The sequence below is a fragment of the Nomascus leucogenys genome, chromosome 4 (assembly GCF_006542625.1).
Source record: "Nomascus leucogenys isolate Asia chromosome 4, Asia_NLE_v1, whole genome shotgun sequence".
Lineage (NCBI taxonomy): Eukaryota > Metazoa > Chordata > Mammalia > Primates > Hylobatidae > Nomascus > Nomascus leucogenys.
The window spans coordinates 109,529,730-109,552,616 of NC_044384.1; the positions used below are offsets into that span (position 1 = coordinate 109,529,730).

The window sequence follows — 22,887 nt, forward strand, 5'->3', positions numbered from 1 at the left end:
GCACACGCCTGTAATCCCAGCTACTTGGGAGGCTGAGGCAGGAGAATCACTTGAACCCAGGAGGTGGAGCTTGCAGTGAGCCGAGATTGCACCACTGCCCTCTAGCCTGTGTGATGGAGCGAGACTGTCTAAAAAAAAAAAAATATATATATATATATATATATATGAGTATATATGTGTATATATATATGAGTATATATGTATATATATATATGAGTATATATGTATATATAAGAGTGTGTGTGTGTGTATATCAGGATAAAATACTTCAATGTCTTTCGGGGCCTGCTGCCATGTTGGTATCTTATTGCTGCAAAAAAGTCTGTTTTGTCAGTCTTAAGGTCTCTGTTTAATGTTAATGCTGGTCAGCTGCGTCTGTATCCCAAAGGGAGGAGGGTATAATGAGGCCTGTCCCACCCCATCTTCCCATCAGGGCCTGAGCTAGTTCTTCAGGTTAACTTTGGCATGCCTTTGGCCCAGAGGAGGGGTCCACTCAGTTGGTAGGGGGGCTTGGAACTTTTATTTTTAGTTTACACAATCAACTTGAGATCGGAATGTCTCATCTGTTTCCTCCATCTCCAAAAAGGAAAGTAATTCACAGCTTTCTCTTTTCTAAATGGTGAGGACCCCGGGGCCCCTGCTTCTGAGCCGTTGGTTATCCAGACTATGCCACCACGTCCACCTGAGCTCCCAGAAGAAGCCAGAAAGAAAAGAATGGAAGGAAACAGAAGGACAGTGGGAACGGGAAGAGAAGAAATGACGAGGTCTCAGTTCCCCACACTCCAGCCTCAGAACCCACTTAAGATTAAAGAATAGTTCCTCACTGGCCCCCACTTCGGGCCCTAGCCAATAGGAACTGAGACTCTTAACCAATCAGCGCTTTGCATTTTTCCGGCGTTCTGCGTGCTGCCGTGGAGATGGAATGAGCAAATCCAAACATAGAGGGATGGTGGGCCGACCACTGTGACTGTTACTCCAGCACTTCCCGCTCCAGTCTCTGGCCTGTGGGATCGTCCAAAGGCCGGGCGTGATGCGCTTTGGGTGGAGGGAGGGGCCCTCGTGGTCTCTCACTTCCGGGCCCACGCCAACAGGAACGGAAACTGCACAGCCAGACGGCTTCCTGAGCTTCTTCCGGCGTTCTGTGTGCTGCCGTGGAAACCGTATGGACGAATCCAAACCTGGAGGGGCGTCGCCTGCGCAAGGCTGGTCGGCTTGTTCCGCGCGTTCCGCTTTGCTTCACTGCTTTCTCCCCCATTCTCGGGCCTGTGGACCTGTCCTGAGGCAGAGGCCGAGATGCGCGCAACCGCGGGAGCAGCCAAGTGGACTTGACTCTTTTCTTGACTTAGCTACCAGGTGCGTGGCAGTGGCGGTTTTAGTAGCCACGAGTCAGGGTTCGTGTCTGCCTAAGCGGTCGCGGAAGAGAGCGCAGGCCTGCCGGGGCGGGTGGGTAGGGGCGCCTGGCCGCCCTCTCTCCTTCTGCCAGTGGACCCCGTACCCCTTGCGCTCCCCTGCGTTGGCTTCTTTCTGCGGGCCCTGCTTTGCGCTCGTGTTAAAAAACCGCGTGTTTTTATCCGGGCTTTAGTTAAGGGCACACGGGACGCCTCTTCTAGGACCTGGGTGCAGCAGGGAGAGAGAGTGCTCGTGTGTTTCGGTTTGGGAGATGTGCTTTATGGACCCCACCTCTTAACTCCCCAGAGCGGACCGCGTCTTCACCGCCCTGCAGCGCTTCCTGGGCCCCCAGCTGGCCTCGCGGATTGATGCCTACGGACGTAGCGAGGCCGCGAAAGCCGCCGATTCGCCCGCCGCGAGTTGCCTGGGGAGCGGGGGGCGAGTGAGTACGTAGCGCCCCTGAGTCTGTGATAATTGAGTCTGTGAAGTGCGGCGAGGAGGAGCACCTATGGGGTGCTTAGTGTGGCGCGCGCCATCGGTCACATCTCAGGGAAAGGTTGATTTGACTGGCAGTTCGCAGACTTGAGCGCATCCCAGTCACCCTAGGGCGTGTAGTAACACAGAAGGCCAGGCCGTACCGCCGTAGTGTATGATTCTGTAAATTTGGGGCAGGGCCGATAACTTTTTCTTTTGTATTAAGTCCCAGGTGGTGCTCATGCTTCTGGTGCGGGAGTCATGATTGTGCTGAAGGTGCGCACCTGTGCGCTCTTACCACCTGGTCGCTCTCAGTGTTCCTTGAATGTAGCACCTGCCCCCGACTCTTAAATGCCTCATTTGCACCTGTGTGTGATTTGCTGTGCCTTCTGGCTTCTTAGATGCTTCTTAGGTGAACTTGTGAATTAAGAGTGACTTCCCTAGGAGCACTATAGGTTAAGAGACTAAACTGTGGTTTCTGGGAAAGCACACTCGAGTGAGAAAACCATGAAGAAACCTAAGGAAGTGATGACTGCGAAAGTCAGGGGGTGGTTACTTTTGGGGATCAGGAGGGGTGGTGATTGAGATAGGCTCACGGAGGGGCTTCTTGTGTGGCTGGCAAAGTCCTATTTCCTGACCTTGGTGGTGATTAGAAGGGTGTCCCTCTTTAGTAATTCATTAAACTATGTATTTTGTGGAGTTTTCTGTACTTGTGTTTTATTTTACAATTAAGAGGTTACAGATTTAAAAATGAATATTAGGAAGTCTGTAATGGGGAACGTCTTTGGACTGAGTCAAAGAATCTTAAAGTCATGGAATTTCACCTATTAATAAGTTACTGAGAGATAACTTAGTGCCAGGTGCGGTGGCTCACACCTGTAATCCTAGCACTTTGGAAGGCCGAGGCAGGCGGATCACTTGAGGCCGGGAGTTCTAGACCAGCCTGGGCAACATAGAGAAACTCCATATCTACCAAAAACACAAAAAATTTAACTGGGTGTGGTGGTGTGCCGGAGGCTGAGGTAGCTACTCTGGAGGCTGAGGCACGAGAATCGTTTGAACCCTGGAGGTGGAGGTTGCAGTGAGCCTAGATCTTGCCCCTGCACACCAGCCTGGGCCACGGAGTGAGACCTTGTCCAAAAAAAAAAAAAGATAGAAAATCATTTGATCCAATTCTTATTTTATTCTAAGGAAACTGAGCCCTAGAGAGGAGAAATGCTTGAAAGTAACAAACCACCGTATCTAAGCAGATTTATAACTAATGTGTTTTGTTAATTTCAGACTGAAATTGTCCACATGTGACTCAATAGTCAGATGTGATTAAAGATTAAGGAAATGAATTTGGCCTAAATCAAATTCAAAATTTCAAGATGGGCTGGGCGGTGGCTTGCACTTGTAATTCCAGAATTTTGGGAGGCCGAGGCAGGAGGATTGCTTGAGCCCAGGGGTTCAAGACCTAGCCTCCCTTAAAAAAATCAAGATTTTACTTAATTTTTTCCCTCGTAGCCTAAAACCTTATTTTCAAGAAATCAGTTATACCTATTGTATGAAAACTTATCATCTTATCCTGATGTATCCTAATGTAGACAATTTGTGAACATTTAAGGTTTCTGATTATATTTTTTCTGGCTTAGTAACTTCCTATCTTAACATACTGTCAGTTTAATCTTATTTTGGTTATAATACATACCATAGGCCGGGTGCGGTGGCTCAAGCCTGTAATCCCAGCACTTTGGGAGGCCGAGGCGGGCGGATCACGAGGTCAGGAGATCGAGACCATCCTGGGTAACACAGTGAAACCCCGTCTCTACTAAAAATACAAAAAATTAGCCGGGCGTGTTGGCGGGCGCCTGTAGTCCCAGCTACTCGGGAGGCTGAGGCAGGAGAATGGCGTGAACCCGGGAGGCGGAGCTTGCAGTGAGCCGAGATCGCGCCACTGCACTCCAGCCTGAAGGACAGAGAAAGACTCCATCTCAAAAAACAAACAAACAAACAAACAAACAAAAACAAAAAAACATACCATATAGCTGGGACTACAGGCATGCACCACCATGCCAGCCTATTTTATTTGCGTAGAGTCAAGATCTCACCATGTTGCCCAGGCTGGTCTTGAACTCTTGGCTCCAGACAATCCTGCCTCCACCTCCAAAAGTGTTGGGATTACAGACATGAGGCACTGTGCTAGGCCAGGATTGGTTCTTTTTAATGAATGTGTTTTAGAACGAAGAGGGATGTAAAAAGGACTTAGGGAAACCGTCATTAAAAGAAAGATACTAATCAGTGCCTTTTTATTTTTAATTAATTAATTTTTTTTTTATATGGAGTCTCTTGTCGCCCAGGCTGGAGTGCAGTGGTGCAATCGGCTCACTGCAACCTCTGCCACCCGGGTTCAAGCCATTCTCTTGCTTCAGCCTCCGGAGTAGCTGGGATTACAGGTGCCCGCCACCATGCCTGGCTAATTTTTTTTTTTTTCTTTTTTTTTGAGACGGAGTCTCGTTCTGTCCCTCAGGCTGGAGTGCAGTGGTGCGATCTTGGCTCACTGCAGCCTCTGCTTCCTGGGTCCAAGCAATTCTCTGCCTCAGCCTCCCGAGTAGCTGGGACTACAGGCATGTGCCACCATGCCTGGCTAATTTTTTGTATTTTTAGTAGAGATGGGATTTCATTGTGTTAGCCAGGATGGTCTTGATCTCCTGACCTCAGGTGATCCACCCTCCTCGGCCTCCCAAAGTGCTGGGATTACAGGCGTGAGCCACTGTGCTTGGCCTAATTTTTGTATTTTTAGTAGAGACAGGGTTTCACCATGTTGGCCAGGCTGGTCTTGAACTCCCGACTTCAGGTGATTTGCCTGCCTTGGCTTCCCAAATTGCTGGGATTATAGGTGTGAGCCATTGTACCCTGCCCATAAATAAAAGTTTTAATGGAACTCAGCCATATCTATCCATTTGCTTATTGTCTCTGGTTGCTTTTCTAGTTCAAGAGCAAAGGTGAGTAGCTGTGACAGAAACCATAAGGTCTGTAAAACCTAAAATGTTTACCCCCTAACATTTTATAGAAAAAAATTTTCCTCTCCTAGAACAATCTTGGATTTTTTTTTGATCTGTAAAATGAGTTTTCTTAATTTTTTTTTTTTTTTTTTTTTGAGACAGTTTCGCTCTTGTCACCCAGGCTGGAGTGCAATGGTGCAATCTCAGTTCACTGCAACCTCCCTCTGCCTTGCGGGTTCAAGCCATTTGCCTGCCTCACCCTCTTGAGTAGCTGGGATTACAGGTGTGCGCCACCATTCCTGGATAATTTTTTTTTTTTTTTTTTGTATTTTTAGTAGAGATGGGGTTTCACCATGTTGGCCAGCCTGGTCCCGAACTTGTGACCTCAGGCGATCTGCCCGACTCGACCTCCCAAAGTGCTGGGATTACAGGCGTGAGCCATTGCGTCTGGCCAATATATTCACCAATTTTGTTATTAATTTTTGAAGTCTTAAAAAATTTTTAATTGTGGTAAAATACACATAAAATTTCCCATCTTAACCCTTTTTAAGGGTACAAGTTTAGTAGAGCTTAAGAACAGTCACATTGTTGTGCACCAGTCTCTAAAATTTCATTTTTGCAAAAGCAAAATATATTACATTTTGCTTATCCATGTATCAGTGGACACAAGTTGCTTCCATGTTTTAATTATTGTGAATAATGCTGCTGTGAATATGTGGGGTACAAATATCTCTGAGACCCTGCTTTTAATTCTTTAATATACTCATGTTGAGGTATGATCTACCAGTAATTGTATGTATTTGAGGTGTACAAGGTTTTTTTTTTTTTTTTTTTTTTTTTTTGAGACAGGGTCTTACTTTGTTGCCCAGGCTAGAGTGCAGTGGTGAGATCTTGGCTCACTGCAACCTCTGCCTCCCGGGTTCAAGCTATCCTCCTGCCTCAGTCTCCCAAGTAGCTGGGACTACATCCACAGGCTACCACTGCTGGCTAATTTTTTTAAATTTTTAAGTATTTTGTAGAGATGTTGTGTTGCCATGTTTCCCAGGTTGGTCTCAAACTCCTGGCCTCAATTGAACCTCCCTCCTTGGCCTCCCAAAGTGGTGGAATTACAGGCATGAGCCACTGAGTTCAGCCCAATGTGCTTTTTTAATTTTTTAATTTTTTTTTTTTTCTGAGACATGGTCTCACCCTGTTGTCCAGGCTGGAGTACCGTGGTGCAATTGTAGCTCACTGCAGCCTCAATCTCCTGGGCTCAAGCAGTTCTTTTGTCTTGGCCACCCAAAGGGGTGAGATTATAGGTGTGAGCCACCGTGCCAGGCCAATGTGCTGTTTTGATATGTAGATCTGTTGTGAATTTCTGGAAAGTTTAATATAGTCTAACATATCTTTCCAAAGAGATGCCAGGTTATGAAAGATTGATTTTTCTTTTTTTTGAGTGGTGCTCTGTCTCCCAGGCTGGAGTACAGTGGCACCATCTTAGCTCACTGCAACCTCTGCCTCCTGGGTTCAAGTGATTCTCCTACCTTCAGCCTCCCGAGTAGCTGGGATTACAAGCGTGTGCCACCACACCTGGCTAATTTTTGTATTTTTAGTAGAGATAGGATTTTGCCATGTTGGTCAGGCTGGTCTCAAACTCCTGACCTCAGGCGATCAGCCCACCTCGGCCTCCCAAAGTGCTGGGATTACAGGTGTGAACCACTGCACCCAGCCTGAAAGAATGATTTTAATGAATTACTTAGACTAAGTTGTCATATATTGTTTATGACTCTAATTCCACTTTAACTGAAATTCTAAGTAAGATGTAGTCTGATAAGAGATTACATCAAGTCCTTATTTACTTATGAAAACTAAAGGGTTATGTTGGCCAAGAAAACGAACTCATTTAACTTCTTATACCTTAGGTGAAGGATGAAGTCCTTGGTTAAAACAACAACAACAACACTTGATTTAGAGCAGGGGTTGGCAAACTTTTTTTAATAAAGAGACAAATAGTAAATATTTTAGGGTTTGTGTAGGTTGTAGAGTCAACTCTGTCATAGGCAATATATAGCAGTTTGAAAGCAGACATAAGCAATATATAAATGAATGGGTGTGGCTATGTTCTAATTAAACTTTATTTACAAAAGCAGGCAGCACACCCAATTTGGCCTATGAGCCAGTAGTATTAATGATATTTGGATTGACTTCTTTTTTTTTTTTTTTTTGAGGATTTGCCTGTCACCAGGCTGGAGTGCAGTGTGCAATCTCGCTCACTGCAGCTCCCCTCCTTCACGCCATTCTCCTGCCTCAGCCTCTCGGTAGCTGGACTACAGCCCCCCCCCCGCTAATTTTTTGTATTTTTAGAACGGGTTTCCCGTGTCTCGATCTCCTGACCTCTGTCCCCGCCCGCCTCCAAAGTGCTGGATTACAGCGTGACCCCCCCCTGGATTGACTTCTACTGTCTCTAGGGATTACATGGAAATATTCCATATTTGTTTATACTGTATTTTCACTTGTTTTCTCTTTTCTTTCTCATAATTAATAAGGTTTAGGTGGGGCATATGTTTCTCTTTTGCTTCTCAAAATTTATAAGGTTTAGTTAGGGAATACCAGTCAAAACCGGTAGAGGGTCTTGACCGCAAGTTGTCCAGGTTCTTGGCATTTTGAGCAAAGAATTGGGCAAAATGCCCAGCAAAGCAAGGAAAGAATGAAGCAACAAAAGCATGAAAGCAGGGATTTATTGAAAACGAAAGTACACTCCACAGTGTGGGAGCCACCTGAGCAGCACTTGAGGGCCGGGATGCAGATACCCGGTCGAAATACCCACTAGAGGTTTCCCATTGGCCTCTTCATGCTCATCTCCGGTAAATCAAGTGGTAGCCTGCAATCGGTCTATTGGTTGCAGTCAGCCAATTTCATTGATTCCATTTCATTCATTCATTCCATTCTCTGCAACCAGTCAGATGCTAAGGTGAAGTTACAAAGTTGCAAACCAAGACTATGCCCCAATTAGTCTGATTGGTTTTGGTCAGTTAATTTCCCATCTGCTGCATAGAAAAGGTGGGGGATTTGCAAAGGGATAGCCTCTGGTCCTTTTGTTACTTAGGCGTGGAAAGTTAGGGTTTCCCTTTCAATTTAGTTACAGGAAGTCTGTGAAACAGCCTTAGGTTCCCCGCCTCCAGACCCTGTTCTCCTGCCTCACATATATTATCCCACTGTGCAGATGTTGTTTTCCCTTGTACCAGGTTTCCATTATAACGGAGAAAGTAAGATACGGAGACACATTGGGTAAAATCTAATTCATACCCTGATTTTGTTACCGTTGTTCGAAATAGCTGTTATTTTCACTTTTTTTTTTTTTTTCTGTGAAGGTTTTATGGGTAGGGTATGGGGCCTCAGTCCTTCTGTGGCCACTTTCTTCATGGCGGGCAGGGCGTTGCTTAGCTCTTCTCTCTTCATCTTGGTGCGGACGTGTCCCCCACTCTCTTCTTGATGAACTTGAGGGCCGTTTGTCCTTGGAGACCTTGAGCAACTCCATGGCGCGCCGGCTCATAGGGAGTAAAGCCATACATCTTTGGGATAACGTCCCGCACGAACTTGGTGTGCTTGGTCAGTTGCCCACTTTGGCGGTGGCTGGGGCAGGCTTGCTCCCATTTTTGATCACTCTGTGGCCCTCATCGAGGCCCACGGTCACAGGGTCGCCCAGAGCCATGGCTCCTGCTCTCCAATGGCGGCAGCGGCAGAAGGGCCAGCCGCACGGAATGCCGGGATATCTACCCACCCTAGAGGCATGGGCAGCCACTGTATTTTTAAAAGATCTTGTTGATGGGAACTTGAATATTGGTTTGTGAATATTTATTGATTTTTGAGATGGAATCTCTCCCTGTCGCCCTGGTTGGAGTGCAGTGGCGCGATCTCGGCTCACTGCAGCCTCTGCCTCCCGGGTTAAAGCGATTCCCCTGCCTCAGCCTCCCACGTAGCTGGGATTACAGGCGCGCATCACCACACCTGGCCAATTTTTGTATTTTTAGTAGAGACAGGGTTTCACCATGTTGGCCAGGCTGGTCTCAAACTCCTGACCTCAGGTGATCCCCCTGCCTCGGCCTCCCAAAGTGCTGGGATTACAGGCGTAAGCCACTGCGCCGGCTGTGAAGTTTTATTTATTTGCTCCGTAGTTTCGTTCATCCTGCAAAAATATCAGCATTAGTATTTAACATTTGTAAGTGAATTTTCTGAATTTGTCGATTTGCTAGATTTTTTTACACATAAAATATCCTAGGCTAATTATCCTAGCCTAATTAATTATGCAACTAGCTTGCATTTATCAATGTCATTTTCGTTTACTTTTTAGGAGCTAGAGATGCTATTATTCTATCGTATGTGAGAAGTTGGCCCAGAGATGGAAAACTTTATTCTGTATGAGGAGATCGGAAGAGGAAGCAAGACTGTTGTCTATAAAGGGCGACGGAAGGGAACAATCAATTTTGTAGCCATTCTTTGTACTGAGAAGTGCAAAAGGCCTGAAATAACCAACTGGGTAAGTCAGTGTATTTCCATTGGCATGGGGAAAGAGAGAGCTACAATAGGTAGAAGGGGGTAGCATTTTCACAGTAGACATTGATTTGATATATAAAATGCCACATTTTCAGTCTGGAATGGATGACCTTCTATCTGTTCAGTGCCCCCAGTCCTGAATAATGAGTAATAAACATATCCAAGTAATGACTAAATTTTCTTTTTTGTTTCTTTTTTTGGGGGAGTGGTATAAATCGGGGAAACTATACTCTTTTTTTTTTTTTCCTTCCCTTAGAAACAGGGTCTCTCTCAGTTGCCCAGACTGGAGTGCACTGGGCTCACTACAGCCTCAACTTCCTGGGCTCAAATAATCCTCACACCTCAGTCTCCAGAGTAGCTGGGAATACAGGCACACACCACCATGCCTGGCTAATTTTTTGTATTTTTCTTTTTTTCTTTTCTTTTTTTTTTTTTTTTTTTTGAGACAGAGTCTTGCTCTGTCGCCCAGGCTGGAGTGCAGTGGCACGGTCTCAGCTTCACTGCACTCTGTCTCCTGGGTTCACGCCATTCTCCTGCTTCAGCCTCTCGAGTAGCTGTAGAGGTGCCCGCCACCACACCCGGCTAATTTTTGTATTTTTAGTAGAGACGGGGTTTCACTGTGTTAGCCAGGATGGTCTCCATCTCCTGACCTTGTGATCCGCCCACCTCGGCCTCCCAAAGTGCTGGGATTACAGGTGTGAGCCACTGTGCCTGGCCAATTTTTTGTATTTTTCATAGAGTCGGGGTTTGGCTATGTTGCCCAGGCTGGTCTTGAACTCCTGAGCTCAAGCAATCTGCCTGCCTCAGCCTCCCAAAGTGTTGGGATTACAGGCAGGAGCCACTGAGCCCAGCCTGGAAACCATATTCTAAATTAGATAATTTACTTTTTGAATTTGGTGTATTTAGGAAACAAGCAGGTTCCCCCCCACCTCTGCAATTTACTATCAAGGAAGGACACTGGGTGAGAATGACTTGGGTTTGAAATAGCTGTGGCACTTTATAGCCTAGGCTTCTTGGACCATGCCTAGCTTAAAAAAAAATTTTTTTTTTAAGCTGGTCGTGGTGGCTCAGGCCTGTAATCCCAGCACTTTGGGTTCAAGACCAGCCTGACCAACATGGTGAAACCCCGTCTCTACTAAAAATACTAAAATTAGCTGGGCGTGATAGTGCACACCTGTAATTCCAGCTACTCAGGAGGCTGAGGCAGGAGAACCACTTGAACCCGGGAGGCAGAGGTTGCAGTGAGCTGAGATCAGCCATTGCACCCCAGCCTGGATGACAGAGTGGGACTCCATCTCAAAAAAAAAAAAAATATATATATATATATGTATGTGTATTTATATGTGTATATATATGTGTGTATATATGTGTATATATGTATGTATATACGTATGTATATATGTGTGTGTATATATGTGTGTGTGTGTGTGTGTATATATATAGTGGTAAAATATAACAAATTTGTACCTTTAGTGATTTTTAATTGTACAGTTTAGGGATAGTAAGTACATTCATATTACTGTGCAACTATCACCTCCATCTATCCCCATAACTGTTTTCATCTTGTAAAACTGAAGCTCTGTACCCATTAAACTGTAATTCTTCATTTCTCCTTCTCCAGCTTTTGGCAACTATCATTCTACTTTTTGTCTCTGTGGTTTTGACTACTCCATATACATGGTATCATACAGCATTTTTCTTTTTTGTGTCTGGCTTATTTCACTCAGTGTAATGTCCTCAGGGTTTATCCACGTTGTAGCATGTGTCAGAATTTCCTCCTTTTTAAGACTGAATCATATTTCATTGTATATATATATAAAGCGCATTTTGCTTATCTATGTAACAGTGGACACAGGTTGCTTCCATGTTTTAACTATTGTGAACAATGGTGCTATGAATATGTGGATACAAATATCTCTTTGAGATCATGCTTTCTTTTGTGTATATACTCAGAAGTGGAATTGCTGGTCCTATAGTAATTCTATTTTTAATTATTTGAAGACTTGCCGTACTGTTTTCCTCAGCAGCTCTGCCATCTTCATCTTCCAGACTATCAGTGCACAAGGGTTCAGTTTCTCTGCATCCTTCTCAGTACTTTTTTTCTTTTTTTTTTTTGACAGTAACCATCCTAATGGATGTGAGGTGGTATCTCATTATTGTTTCGATTTGCATTTCCCTAATCACTAGTGATGCTGAGCAGCATCTTTTCATGTGCTTATAGACAATTTGTATATCTCCTTTGGAGAAATGTCTATTCTTTTTGTCCATTTCTGTAAGTCCTCTGCCCATTCTCTAATCTGGTTGTTTGTTTTCCTGCTGAGTTTTACGACTTCTCTATATATTCTAGGTATTAATCTGTTATCAAATATATGATATGCAAATATATTTTCCTATTCTATAGGTTGCATTTTCACTTTGTTGATAGTGCCTTTTGATGTACTAAAGTTTAAAATTTTTGCAGAGTCACATTTGTCTTTTTTTTTGTTATCTATGTCTTTGGTGTCTTATCCAGATATCCAGAAATCATTGCCAAGCCCAGTGTCATGAAGCTTTTGTCCTATTTGTTCTTCTGAGAGTTATGTATTTTTACCTCAATGATATTTGACTCATTTTGAGTTAAATTTTGTATGTGGTGTTCGGTAAATGTCTCTGTTTGGGCTGCTAAGACAAAATACCTTAGACTGGATAGCTTATAAATAACATGTTTATTGGTCACAGTTCTCAGGGCTGGGAAGTCCAGGATTAAGGTGCCAGCAGTTTTGGTGTCTTGTAAGGGCTTGCTCTGTTTCTCAAAGATGGTGCCTTTTATGTGTTCCCACATGGCAGAAGAGGAAAACAGGCCCCCTTAAGACTGTATTCTAAGAGCACTAATTTTATTTATGAGGGCAGAGCCCTCATGACCTAATCGCCTCCTGAAGATTCCACCTTCTAATACCACCAAAATGGGCATTAGGTTTCAATGTGAATTTTAGAGGGACACATTCAGACCACAACAGTAAAGGTCCAACTTCTCTCTTTTACATGTGGATATCCAGTTTTCTCAGCACCATTTGTTGAAAAGACTGCCCTTTCCTCATTGAATAGTTTTGGAATACTTGTTGAAAGTCATTTGACCATATGTGTGAGGGTTTATTTCTGCGCTCCTTATTCTATACTGTTGGTCTATATGTCCGACTTTATGCCAGTACTATACTGTTTTTATTATTGTAGCTTTGTAGTAAGCTTTGGAATCAGGAAGTGTGTGTTCTCCAGCTTTGTTTTTTTTTTTCTTTTAAGATTGTTTTGGCCATTTGACATACCTTGAGATTCTATATGAATTTTCGGATAGATTTTTATAGTCCCATAAAAAAAGTTGTTAGGATTTTGATAAGAATTGCATTGAATGCATAGATTGCTTCGGGTAGATTGATTTTGGGTAGTATTTGAATGTTAATTATTAATATCTGAATATTGCCTTCTAATTCATAAACACGTGGTATTTTCCCACTTATTTATGTCTTTTTTTTTTTTTTTTTTTTTTTTGAGACGGAGTCTTGCTCTGTCCCCCAGGCTGGAGTGCAGTGGTACAATCTTGGCTTACTGTAAGCTCCACCTCCCGGGGTTCATGCCATTCTCCTGCCTCAGCCTCCTGAGTATCTGGGACTACAGGCGCCCGCCACCACGCCCGGCTAATTTTTTGTATTTTTAGTAGAGATGGGGTTTCACTGTGTTAGCCAGTACGGTCTCCATCTCCTGACCTCGTGATCCGCCCACCTCGGTCTCCCGGAGTGCTGGGATTACAGGTGTGAGCCACCGCGCCTGGCCTATTTATGTCTTTTAAAAATTTCTTTCAGAAGTTTTTTGTAGTTTTTGTTGTGTAAGTCTTTCCACCTGTGGTTAATTCCTATGTGTTTTATTCTTTTGCTGCTATTATAAATGGAGTTTTCTTAATTTCCTTTTTCGATTGTACATTTGTTAATGTATAGAAATTCCCCCTGGGCATCGTGGCTCACACCTGTAATCCCAGCACTTTGAGAGACTGAGGCAGGCGAATTGCTTGAGCTCAGGAGTTTGAGACCAGCTTGGGCAACATGGTGAAAATGTGTCCCTGCAAAAGATACAAAAATTAGCCGGGAGTGGGCCAGGCGCGGTGGCTCACATCTGTAATCCCAGCACTTTTGGAGGCTGAGGTGGGCAGATCACTTGAGGCCAGGAGTTCAAGACCAGCCTGTCCAACATGGTGAAACCCTGTCTCTACTAAAAATACAAAAAAATAAGCCAGGCGTGGTGGCACATGCCTGTAGTCGCAGCTACTTGGGAGGCTGAGGCGGGAGAATCACTTGAACTCAGGAGATGGAGGTTGCAGTGAGCCAGGGTTGCACCACTGCACTCCAGCCTGGGCAACAAGGCGAGACTCCGTCTCAAAAATTAGCCGGGAGTGGTGGCATGCACCTGAGGTCCCAGCTGCTTGGGAAGCTGAGGTGGGAGGATTGCTTGAGCCTGGATGGCAGGGGTCGCAGTGAGCCATGATTCTGCCACTGTGCTCCAACCTGAGTGATGGACTGAGACCTTATCTCAAAAAAAAAAAAAAAAAAAAAGAGTTTTGCCAGTACCTGCATCAATCAAAACTCATCAGACTGTGCCAGGTGCAGTGGCTCATGTCTGTAATCCCAGCACTTTGAGAGACCAAGGCGGGTAGATCACTTGAGCCCAGAAGTTCAGGACCAGCCTGGGCAACGTGGTGAAACCTTGTCTCTAGAAGAAATAGAAAAATTAGCCAGGCATCGTGGTGCGTGCTTTAGTCTCAGCTACTTGGGAGGCTGAGACAGGAGGATTGCTTCAGCCCTGGAGGTGGAGGTTGCAGTGAGCCGCGATCATGCCACTGCACTCCCGCCTGGGTGATGGAGACACTGTCTCAAAAAAAAAAAAAAAAAAAAAAAAAAAAGGTGTGGTGGCTCACACTTGTAATCCCAGCACTTTGAGAGGCTGAGGAGGGGGCAGATCACTTGAGGTCAGGAGTGTGAGACCAGGCTGGCCAACATGGTGAAACCCTGTCTCTACTAAAAATACAAAAATTAGCCAGGTGTGGTGGTGTAATCTGTAATTACACATCTGGGCATCTGTAATCCCAGCTACTTGGGAGGCTGAGGCAGGAGAATCACATGAACCTGGAAGGCAGAGGTTGCAGTGAGCTGAGATCACGCCATTGCCCAGCCTGGGCAACAAGAGTGAAATGCCGTCTCAAAAAAAGAAAAAAAAAAAAGGAAAAAGAAATTCTGCTAATCTTTGAGTGTTGGACCTGGACTTTGCATTTTACTTTGCAAAATTTGTTTTTGTTTTGACAGTTTATTTTATGGAAACTTTACTTTTTTTTTTTTTTTTTTTTTTTTTTTTTTTTTTTTTTTTGTGACAGAGTCTCAGTCTATCCAGTCAGGCAGGAGTTCAGTGGCATGATCTTGGCACACTGCAACCTTTGCCTCCCAGGTTCAAACGATTCTCCTGCCTCAGCCTCCTGAGTAGCTGCTATTTCAGGTGCCTGCCACTACGCCTGGCTAATTTTTTTGTATTTTTAGTAGAGACGGGGTTTCACCATGTTGGCCAGGCTGGTCTCGAACTCCTGACCTCAGGTGATTCGCCCACCTTGGCCTCCAAAAGTGCTGGGATTACAGGCATGAGCCACCATGCCTGGCCTTAGGGTTTTCTACATATAACATCAATCACATCAGTTGCAAACAGAGTTAATTTTACTTTTTCCTTTCTAATTTGGATGCCTTTTTTTTTTCTTGTGTAATTGCTCTGGCTAGGACTTTTTATACCGTCTTGACTAGAAGTGGAGAAAGCAGACATTCTTGCCTACTTCTTTATGTTGGAGGAAAAGCTTTACTCTTTCACCATTGAGTATGTTGTTTGCTTTGGGTTTTTCATATATGACTTTTATTATGTTGAGATAGTTTCCTTCTATTCCTACCTTTTGGAGTTTTTTTTTTTTTTAAAGGTTGTTGAATTTTGCCAAGTGCATTTTCTGTATTAATTGAGATGATCATGTGTTTTTTTTCCCCTTCATAATGTGGTATATTACATTTTCATATGTTCAACCATCTTTTGTTTTCCAGGAATAAACCCACTTGGTTACAGTGCATAATCCTTTTAATATACTGCTGAATTCAATTTGCTTGCATTCTGTTGACATATCTAGCTTTTACTAAGATAATAAGATATTTAGCATAGTGCTTGACACTTAATAAACACTCTTTCTTTTTTTTGAGACAGAGTCCAGACTCTGTCGTCCAGGCTGGAGTGCAGTGGTGTGATCTTGGCTCACTGCAGCCTCTGCCTCCCCTGTTCAAGTGATTCTCCTGCCCCAGCCTCCTGAATTGGTGGGATTACAGGTGCACACTACCATGCCCAGTGAATCTTTGTATTTTTAGTAGAGACGGGGTTTCACCATGTTGGCCAGGCTGCCCTCAAACTCCTGACCTCAAGTGATCCGCCCACCTTGACCTCCCGAAATGCTGGGATTACAGGTGTGAGCCACTGCACCTGGCTTAAATATTCTTTCATGATGTCTCTTATGTCATAGTCACTAATGGAACAAGAAATACATAGAGAACACATAGATGGAGAGGGAAATACCCAGAACTGGAAGAGAGTTGAGAAGAGGGATGTGGGGTCATGTGTGGGAAAGAAGGATGAGGGCAGGTTCAGCATGTGCAAGAGTTTTAATGGATATAGAAAGGCCACTGTTTTCTGTTTGCCTTATTCTTGATATATAGAGCCTGGGGAAGCCTCTGTCTTTTCCAAGATTCATTCACTCACTTCAACAACAAAAGCGTATTGTTGAGTGTCTGCTGTGTTAGAGGGCGAAATGAGCCTGTACTTTTGAGCTTATGATCTGGTAAGAAAGGTGAGATAGAGGAATCAAGGCATGTATAAACACTCCATTCAAATGGTTGTCCAAGTCCCTGCTTTTTAGGGGTCTTAGCTCTTGGAAACTCCTGTGTCCCATACCTTGCAGAAGCATTTCTACTCTTTTCCTTTGCAGAAATTCATCATATGCTACCATTTATTCAGTATATCTAATATGTTCCAGCCAGTGTGCTGGGTGCATTCACTTCTCACAATTGCCTATGATGTCAGTATTATCCTGATCTACTGTTGGTTCAGATCTGTCGGATCATGGTACCAATGCCCCCTCTCCAGTTGAGGCCAGCAGGGTAAGCCAAGAAAATAATTACATATAAGGAAGAGTTTGACTTCATGGCCTTTTTTCTCCTCTTCTCCATATAGCATTTACCATCATGCTCCCCACTGGCTGTTCTCAGCTGTCGTGTTGACAGTCCTCAGTACTTTCCTTGCTTTCGACCTTTTCATAACCACACTTTCAGGTGTCATAATTTACCCGTCTCTTGTTCCTTCCTTTTTTTTTTTTTTTTTTTTTTTTTTTTGAGATGGAGTCTTGCTCTGTCGCCGAGGCTGGAGTGCAGTGGCGCAATCTCGGCTCACTGCAAGCTCCGCCTCCCGGGTTCACGCCATTCTCCTGCCTGAGCCTCCCGAGTAGCTGGGACTATGCCTGGCTAATTTTTTGTATTTTTAGTAGAGATGGGGTTTCACTGTGTTAGCCAGGATGGTCTTGATCTCCTGACCTTGTGATCCTCCCGCCTCGGCCTCCCAAAGTGCTGGGATTACAGGCGTGAGCCACCGTGCTCGGCCCTCTTGTTCCTTCATTTTAGGACACTGCTGGATAATGTAACAAATTCATTTTTCTTGAAGTATCATCCCCTTCTGTGATCATATTTTGATAGCATTTTGGAGTCCATCAAAGGCTTAATTCAGGGGAGTGAATAATAGAGATTTTTCAAAGACTGCAGTAGGGCCACTGTGGGAGAAATTTTCAGACAAGAAGCTTTGTGATACTTTTTAGGCTTATCAGGATCCAGAACAAATGCCATCCTCTCCTGTAAAACTTAACCCGATGAAATCTCTTGGCCCTTTGACCACAACATGGAAACCTGATCACAACAGAGAAACTATCTCACCATGAGAATACAACTTGTGACACACACTACAAATGCTGGATATAAGGATGGATAGCACAACCCCAGGGAAAATTTCACTACGTTGGTAAACTGATGCCTTTCCAAGTAGAACAAGTACTATTGGGAAATGTACTGGATTCCAAGACAACAAGGAATATCTAGTGCAGGCATTAGTGTGATTAGGGGATCTTTGGGGTCTTAAGGCACACCCGAGTAGTGTAGTGTGTAGTTCAATGACTTTTCACAAATGTATGCAATCATGTAATATCCAAATCAAGAAATAGTCTGTCTATTCCTCCGGAAAGTGCCTCCTGCCCTCTCCAGATGTCATCTTCAACACTGCCCCCAGCACTGTTCTTACTTCTATCATTGTAGATTATTTTGCCTGTTCTTGAACCTCAAGTAAATGGGTTCCTATGGTATGTACTTTTTTGTGTCACACTTCTTTTCCTTAAGATGTTTTTGATATTCACCTGTGTTATTGCAAGTATTGTAGTTATTCCTTTATTACTAAAATGCATTCAGTTTTGAGTGAATCTTTTTATTGAAGTAAAATATACATACAGGAGAGTATACAAACCATAATTGTATGCTTAAATTTTCTTTTTTTTTTTTTTTTTATACTTTAGGGTTTTAGGGTACATGTGCACAATGTGCAGGTTTGTTACATATGTATCCATGTGCCATGTTGATTTCCTGCACCCATTAACTCGTCATTTAGCATTAGGTGTATCTCCTAATGCTGTCCCTACCCCCTCCCCCAACCCCACAACAGTCCCCGGAGTGTGATGTTCCCCTTCCTGTGTCCATGAGTTCTCATTGTTCAATTCCCACCTATGAGAGAGAACATGCGGTGTTTGGTTTTTTGTCCTTGCGATAGTTTACTGAGAATGATGTTTTCCAGTTTCATCCATGTCCCTACAAAGGACACGAACTCATCATTTTTTATGGCTGCATAGTATTCCATGGTGTATATGTGCCACATTTTCTTAATCCAGTCTATTGTTGTTGGACATTTGGGTTGGTTCCAAGTCTTTGCTATTGTGAATAGTGCCGCAATAAACATACGTGTGCATGTGTCTTTATAGCAGCATGATTTATAGTCCTTTGGGTATATACCCAGTAATGGGATGGCTGGGTCAAACGGTATTTCTAGTTCGAGATCCCTGAGGAATCGCCACACTGACTTCCACAATGGTTGAACTAGTTTACAGTCCCACCAACAGTGTAAAAGTGTTCCTATTTCTCCACATCCTCTCCAGCACCTGTTGTTTCCTGATTTTTTAATGATGGCCATTCTAACTGGTGTGAGATGGTATCTCACTGTGGTTTTGATTTGCATTTCTCTGATGGCCAGTGATGATGAGCATTTCTTCATGTGTTTTCTGGCTGCATAAATGTCTTCTTTTGAGAAGTGTCTGTTCATGTCCTCTGCCCACTTTTTGATGGGGTTGTTTGTTTTTTTCTTGTAAATTTGTTTGAGTTCATTGTAGATTCTGGATATTAGCCCTTTGTCAGATGAGTAGGTTGCAAAAATTTTCTCCCATTCTGTAGGTTGCCTGTTAATTCTGATGATAGTTTCTTTTGCTGTGCAGAAGCTCTTTAGTTTAATGAGATCCCATTTGTCGATTTTGGCTTTTGTTGCCATTGCTTTTGGTGTTTTAGACATGAAGTCCTTGCCCACGCCTATGTCCTGAATGGTATTGCCTAGGTTTTCTTGTAGGATTTTAATGGTTTTAGGTCTAACATATAAGTCTTTAATCCATCTTGAATTAATTTTTGTATAAGGTGTAAGGAAGGGATCCAGTTGCAGCTTTCTACATATGGCTAGCCAGTTTTCCCAGCACCATTTATTAAATAGGGAATCCTTTCCCCATTTCTTGTTTTTGTCAGGTTTGTCAAAGATCAGATAGTTGTAGCTATGCGGCATCATTTCTGAGGGCTCTGTTCTGTTCCATTGATCTATGTCTCTGTTGTGGTACCAGTACCATGCTGTTTTGGTTACTGTAGATTTGTAGTATAGTTTAAAGTCAGGTAGCGTGATGCCTCCAGCTTTGTTCTTTTGGCTTAGGATTGACTTGGCGATGCGGGCTCTTTTTTGGTTCCATATGAACTTTAAAGTAGTTTTTTCCAATTCTGTGAAGAAAGTCATTGGTAGCTTGATGGGGATGGCATTGAATCTATAAATTACCTTGGGCAGTATGGCCATTTTCACGATATTGATTCTTCCAACCCATGAGCATGGAATGTTCTTCCATTTGTTTGTATCCTCTTTTATTTCATTGAGCAGTGGTTTGTAGTTCTCCTTGAAGAGGTCCTTCACATCCCTTGTAAGTTGGATTCCTAGGTATTTTATTCTCTTTGAAGCAATTGTGAATGGGAGTTCACTCATGATTTGGCTCTCTGTTTGTCTGTTATTGGTGTACAAGAATGCTTGTGATTTTTGTACATTAATTTTGTATCCTGAGACTTTGCTGAAGTTGCTAATCAGCTTAAGGAGATTTTGGGCTGAGACAATGGGGTTTTCTAGATATACAATCATGTCATCTGCAAACAGGGACAATTTGACTTCCTCTTTTCCTAATTGAATACCTTTTATTTCCTTCTCCTGCCTGATTGCTCTGGCCAGAACTTCCAGCACTATGTTGAATAGGAGCGGTGAGAGAGGGCATCCCTGTCTTGTGCCAAATTGTATGCTTAAATTTTCATAAAATAAATACACCCATGTAACCAGCACACAATCAAGAAATAACATGAGCAGTAGTTTAGATGCTCTTCCCGCCCCCTGCCAGTCTCTTTCTTCCCACTCAAGGGTAATCATGATCTTGACTTCTAACTCCACAGATTAATTTTGCTAGTTTTGACTTTCTATGAATGAAGAGTCTGAATACATATGTAAAGTACAGATGATCATTTTTGGTCATGGATTGGGTATGAGGTGTGAAAGAGAAGTCAATGATTATCCTAGGGTTTTGGCCTACGTGACTGGAAGGATGGTGATAACACTGAGGGAAAAAAGACTAGGAAAAGAATGGATTCGGGCATTTTAATTTTGGATGCCCACTGGAAGACGCTGGGTCTTTGAGTCTGCAGTTTAGGGGGTTAATCAGGGTGGAGATGTGAATTTAAGGAAGACATCTGGAAATGGGCACAAAGTGCTTTCTGGAGGGATGGAAATGCTGTGTATCTTTATATGTCAAATTTATATGTCATCAGCATATAGACATTAGGTCAACATGAGGGAAGATAGAATAGGACTGAGGACCTTCATTGCAACATTTAGCAAGTGTAAGGAGAAGGAGGACCCAGCAAAGGAGAGTGAAAGGGAGCATCCAGTGAGAGAGGGGAGCTGGAGAGTGTGGGTAACTGTGAATTGGCTTGCTTATCACCCATTCTGGCATGTTCTCCTGTTCCACAGGCTCTGGGGAGCTACAAACTGCAATTCCCAGACTCTTTGCAGCCAGAGTTCTAGGTGGGATTGTGATTAAATTAATTAGATGCACTAGAAGGACATTTGGGTTCCAAACCGATATAAGTGGTAAAGGCCCCAAGGCATCCATTTGCCGGCACATCTTGAGGCAGAGGCAGTATGGTTTGGATGTGGTGGCTTCCTTCTGGTGGCGGAGGCAGCACTTTGGTGCTGACAGCTGTGATAGCTGTGATGGCAGAGTCTTGATTCCTTAATGTTCTGATGGAGATAGGGGCCAGTGCTCCTCTGGTGGCTCAGTTTTATGGTGTGGTTTTGGGAATTCTTTCCAGAAATTGAGCCTAGATTCTGTTTCAGGAACTTCCCATCATCAATTCTGGAATTATCTAGGCCCTTTAGAAGTCCTTTTGTTAGCCAGAATAGATTCTGTTCTCTGTAACTAAAAATATTGGCCAAATCATGGGATGTCATAGAGGTCAAATAAAGTCAGTGGTATATGGTGATGAGAGAAACCACTTGAGTGAGATGCTGCTAATAAGCTGAGGACTGAGGATTTGGCAATGGAGAGGCCACTGATAACCTTGAAGAGAGTGGTTTCAGAAAGTGGTGGGGATGAAAGCTGGAACTGGAATATGTTTAAGGAGGAGTGAGCCAGGCTTAGTGGCTCATTCCTGTAATCCTGGTGTTTTGGGAGGCTGAGGTGGGAGGATTGCTTGAAGCCAGGAGTTTGAGACCAGCCTGGGCAACATAGCAAGACCCTATCTCTATAAAAATAAATAAGTACACTTCTTATAAAAAGAGGGAGTGGGAGGAGAAGGTAGAGGCCATCCTTAAGGAGTTTTGCTGTATCAAGGAGCAGAGAAATGGGATGATAACTGGATGGAGACAGGAGGTTGAGATAGAAAGAATTATCAGGAGTTACCTCTGACTCCTGAGATCTGAAATTACGTGTTTTTTTAGACAGGATCTCACTCTGTAGCCCAGACTGGAGTACAGTGGCATGATTTCAGCTCACTGCAACCTCCACCTCTTGGATTCAGGCAATTCTCCTGCCTCATCTTCCCATGAAATTACATGTCTTTTTTTTTTGAGATGGAGTCTCGCTCTGTCGCCCAGGCTGGAGTGCAGTGGTGCAATCTCGGCTCACTGCAAGCTCTGCCTTCCGGGTTCACGCCATTCTCCTGCCTCAGCCTCTCCGAGTGGCTGGGATTACAGGCGCCCGCCACCACGCCCGGCTAATTTTTTTTTTTGTATTTTTAGTAGAGACCTTGTGATCCTCCTGCCTCGGCCTCCCAAAGTGCTGGGATTACAAGCATGAGCCACTGTGCCCGGCCGAAATTACATCTCTTAAAGCAGGTGGATTATTTTCTCTCATGTAAAGGAAACTGCACTTGCAAACTGATTCTACCATGTCATCAATTCCCTGTCATTCTTCTCTGCTATCCTTATTGAACTTGGCTTATGTGCAAGGCCATTTCACAGTTGCTAGATGGCCACTGTCACTTTAGTTATCATGTCAGCTTTCCAGGGAGGAAGGGGAAGAAAGGGGGTGCCATGGGGTTACCTTGAATAAACCCCATTAAGTGTTTTCCAGGAAACCTGAGCTACTGACCCTGTTAACATCTTGTTGGTGTCCCTTTTCTGGGCAGGAGGGGCGGAAATCTTTTTCTGGACAGGCACAAGGCTGTTCTGTCATAGAGGAATTCTGTTATTAAAGATTTAGGTAAGCAACTAGCAGCTTTTCCATAAGGATAATAATTGCAGCATGTTTGTATGCTGATGGAAATGGTCTATTAGCAAGGGAAAATACTCAGCATAATGTGGTGAGGAGACAGTTGTATAAGTGAAGTTTGAGGGGGGTTGGGATCATGTATACAAGAGGAGGCTTTGGCTTTTAGAAGGAGCATGGATATTTGAGGTAAGGCAGGGTATGGTACAAGATGCAAGTTGGTAGATTCCATGCCAGGTGCCTGAGAAAGTTCTCTTCTGTTTGGTTCTATCTTCCCTGAAATAAGCAAAGTCATCAGTTAGGAGGTAGGAAGGAGAGGAAAGATGAGGTGTGAAT

General features: G+C 43.7%; 1 protein-coding gene across 1 annotated transcript in view; it reads left to right on the forward strand.

Annotated features, from left to right (window-relative positions):
* The first annotated feature begins 1,200 nt into the window (after window positions 1-1,200).
* The window catches only part of ULK4 (unc-51 like kinase 4), a 718,037-nt gene continuing 696,350 nt past the window's right edge, over window positions 1,201-22,887 (forward strand). The window contains exons 1-2 of the mRNA XM_030812066.1: window positions 1,201-1,353; window positions 9,178-9,363. Coding sequence (XP_030667926.1) covers window positions 9,226-9,363 — 138 coding nt within the window. The 5' untranslated portion in view covers window positions 1,201-1,353; window positions 9,178-9,225. The remainder of the gene's footprint in view (window positions 1,354-9,177; window positions 9,364-22,887) is intronic.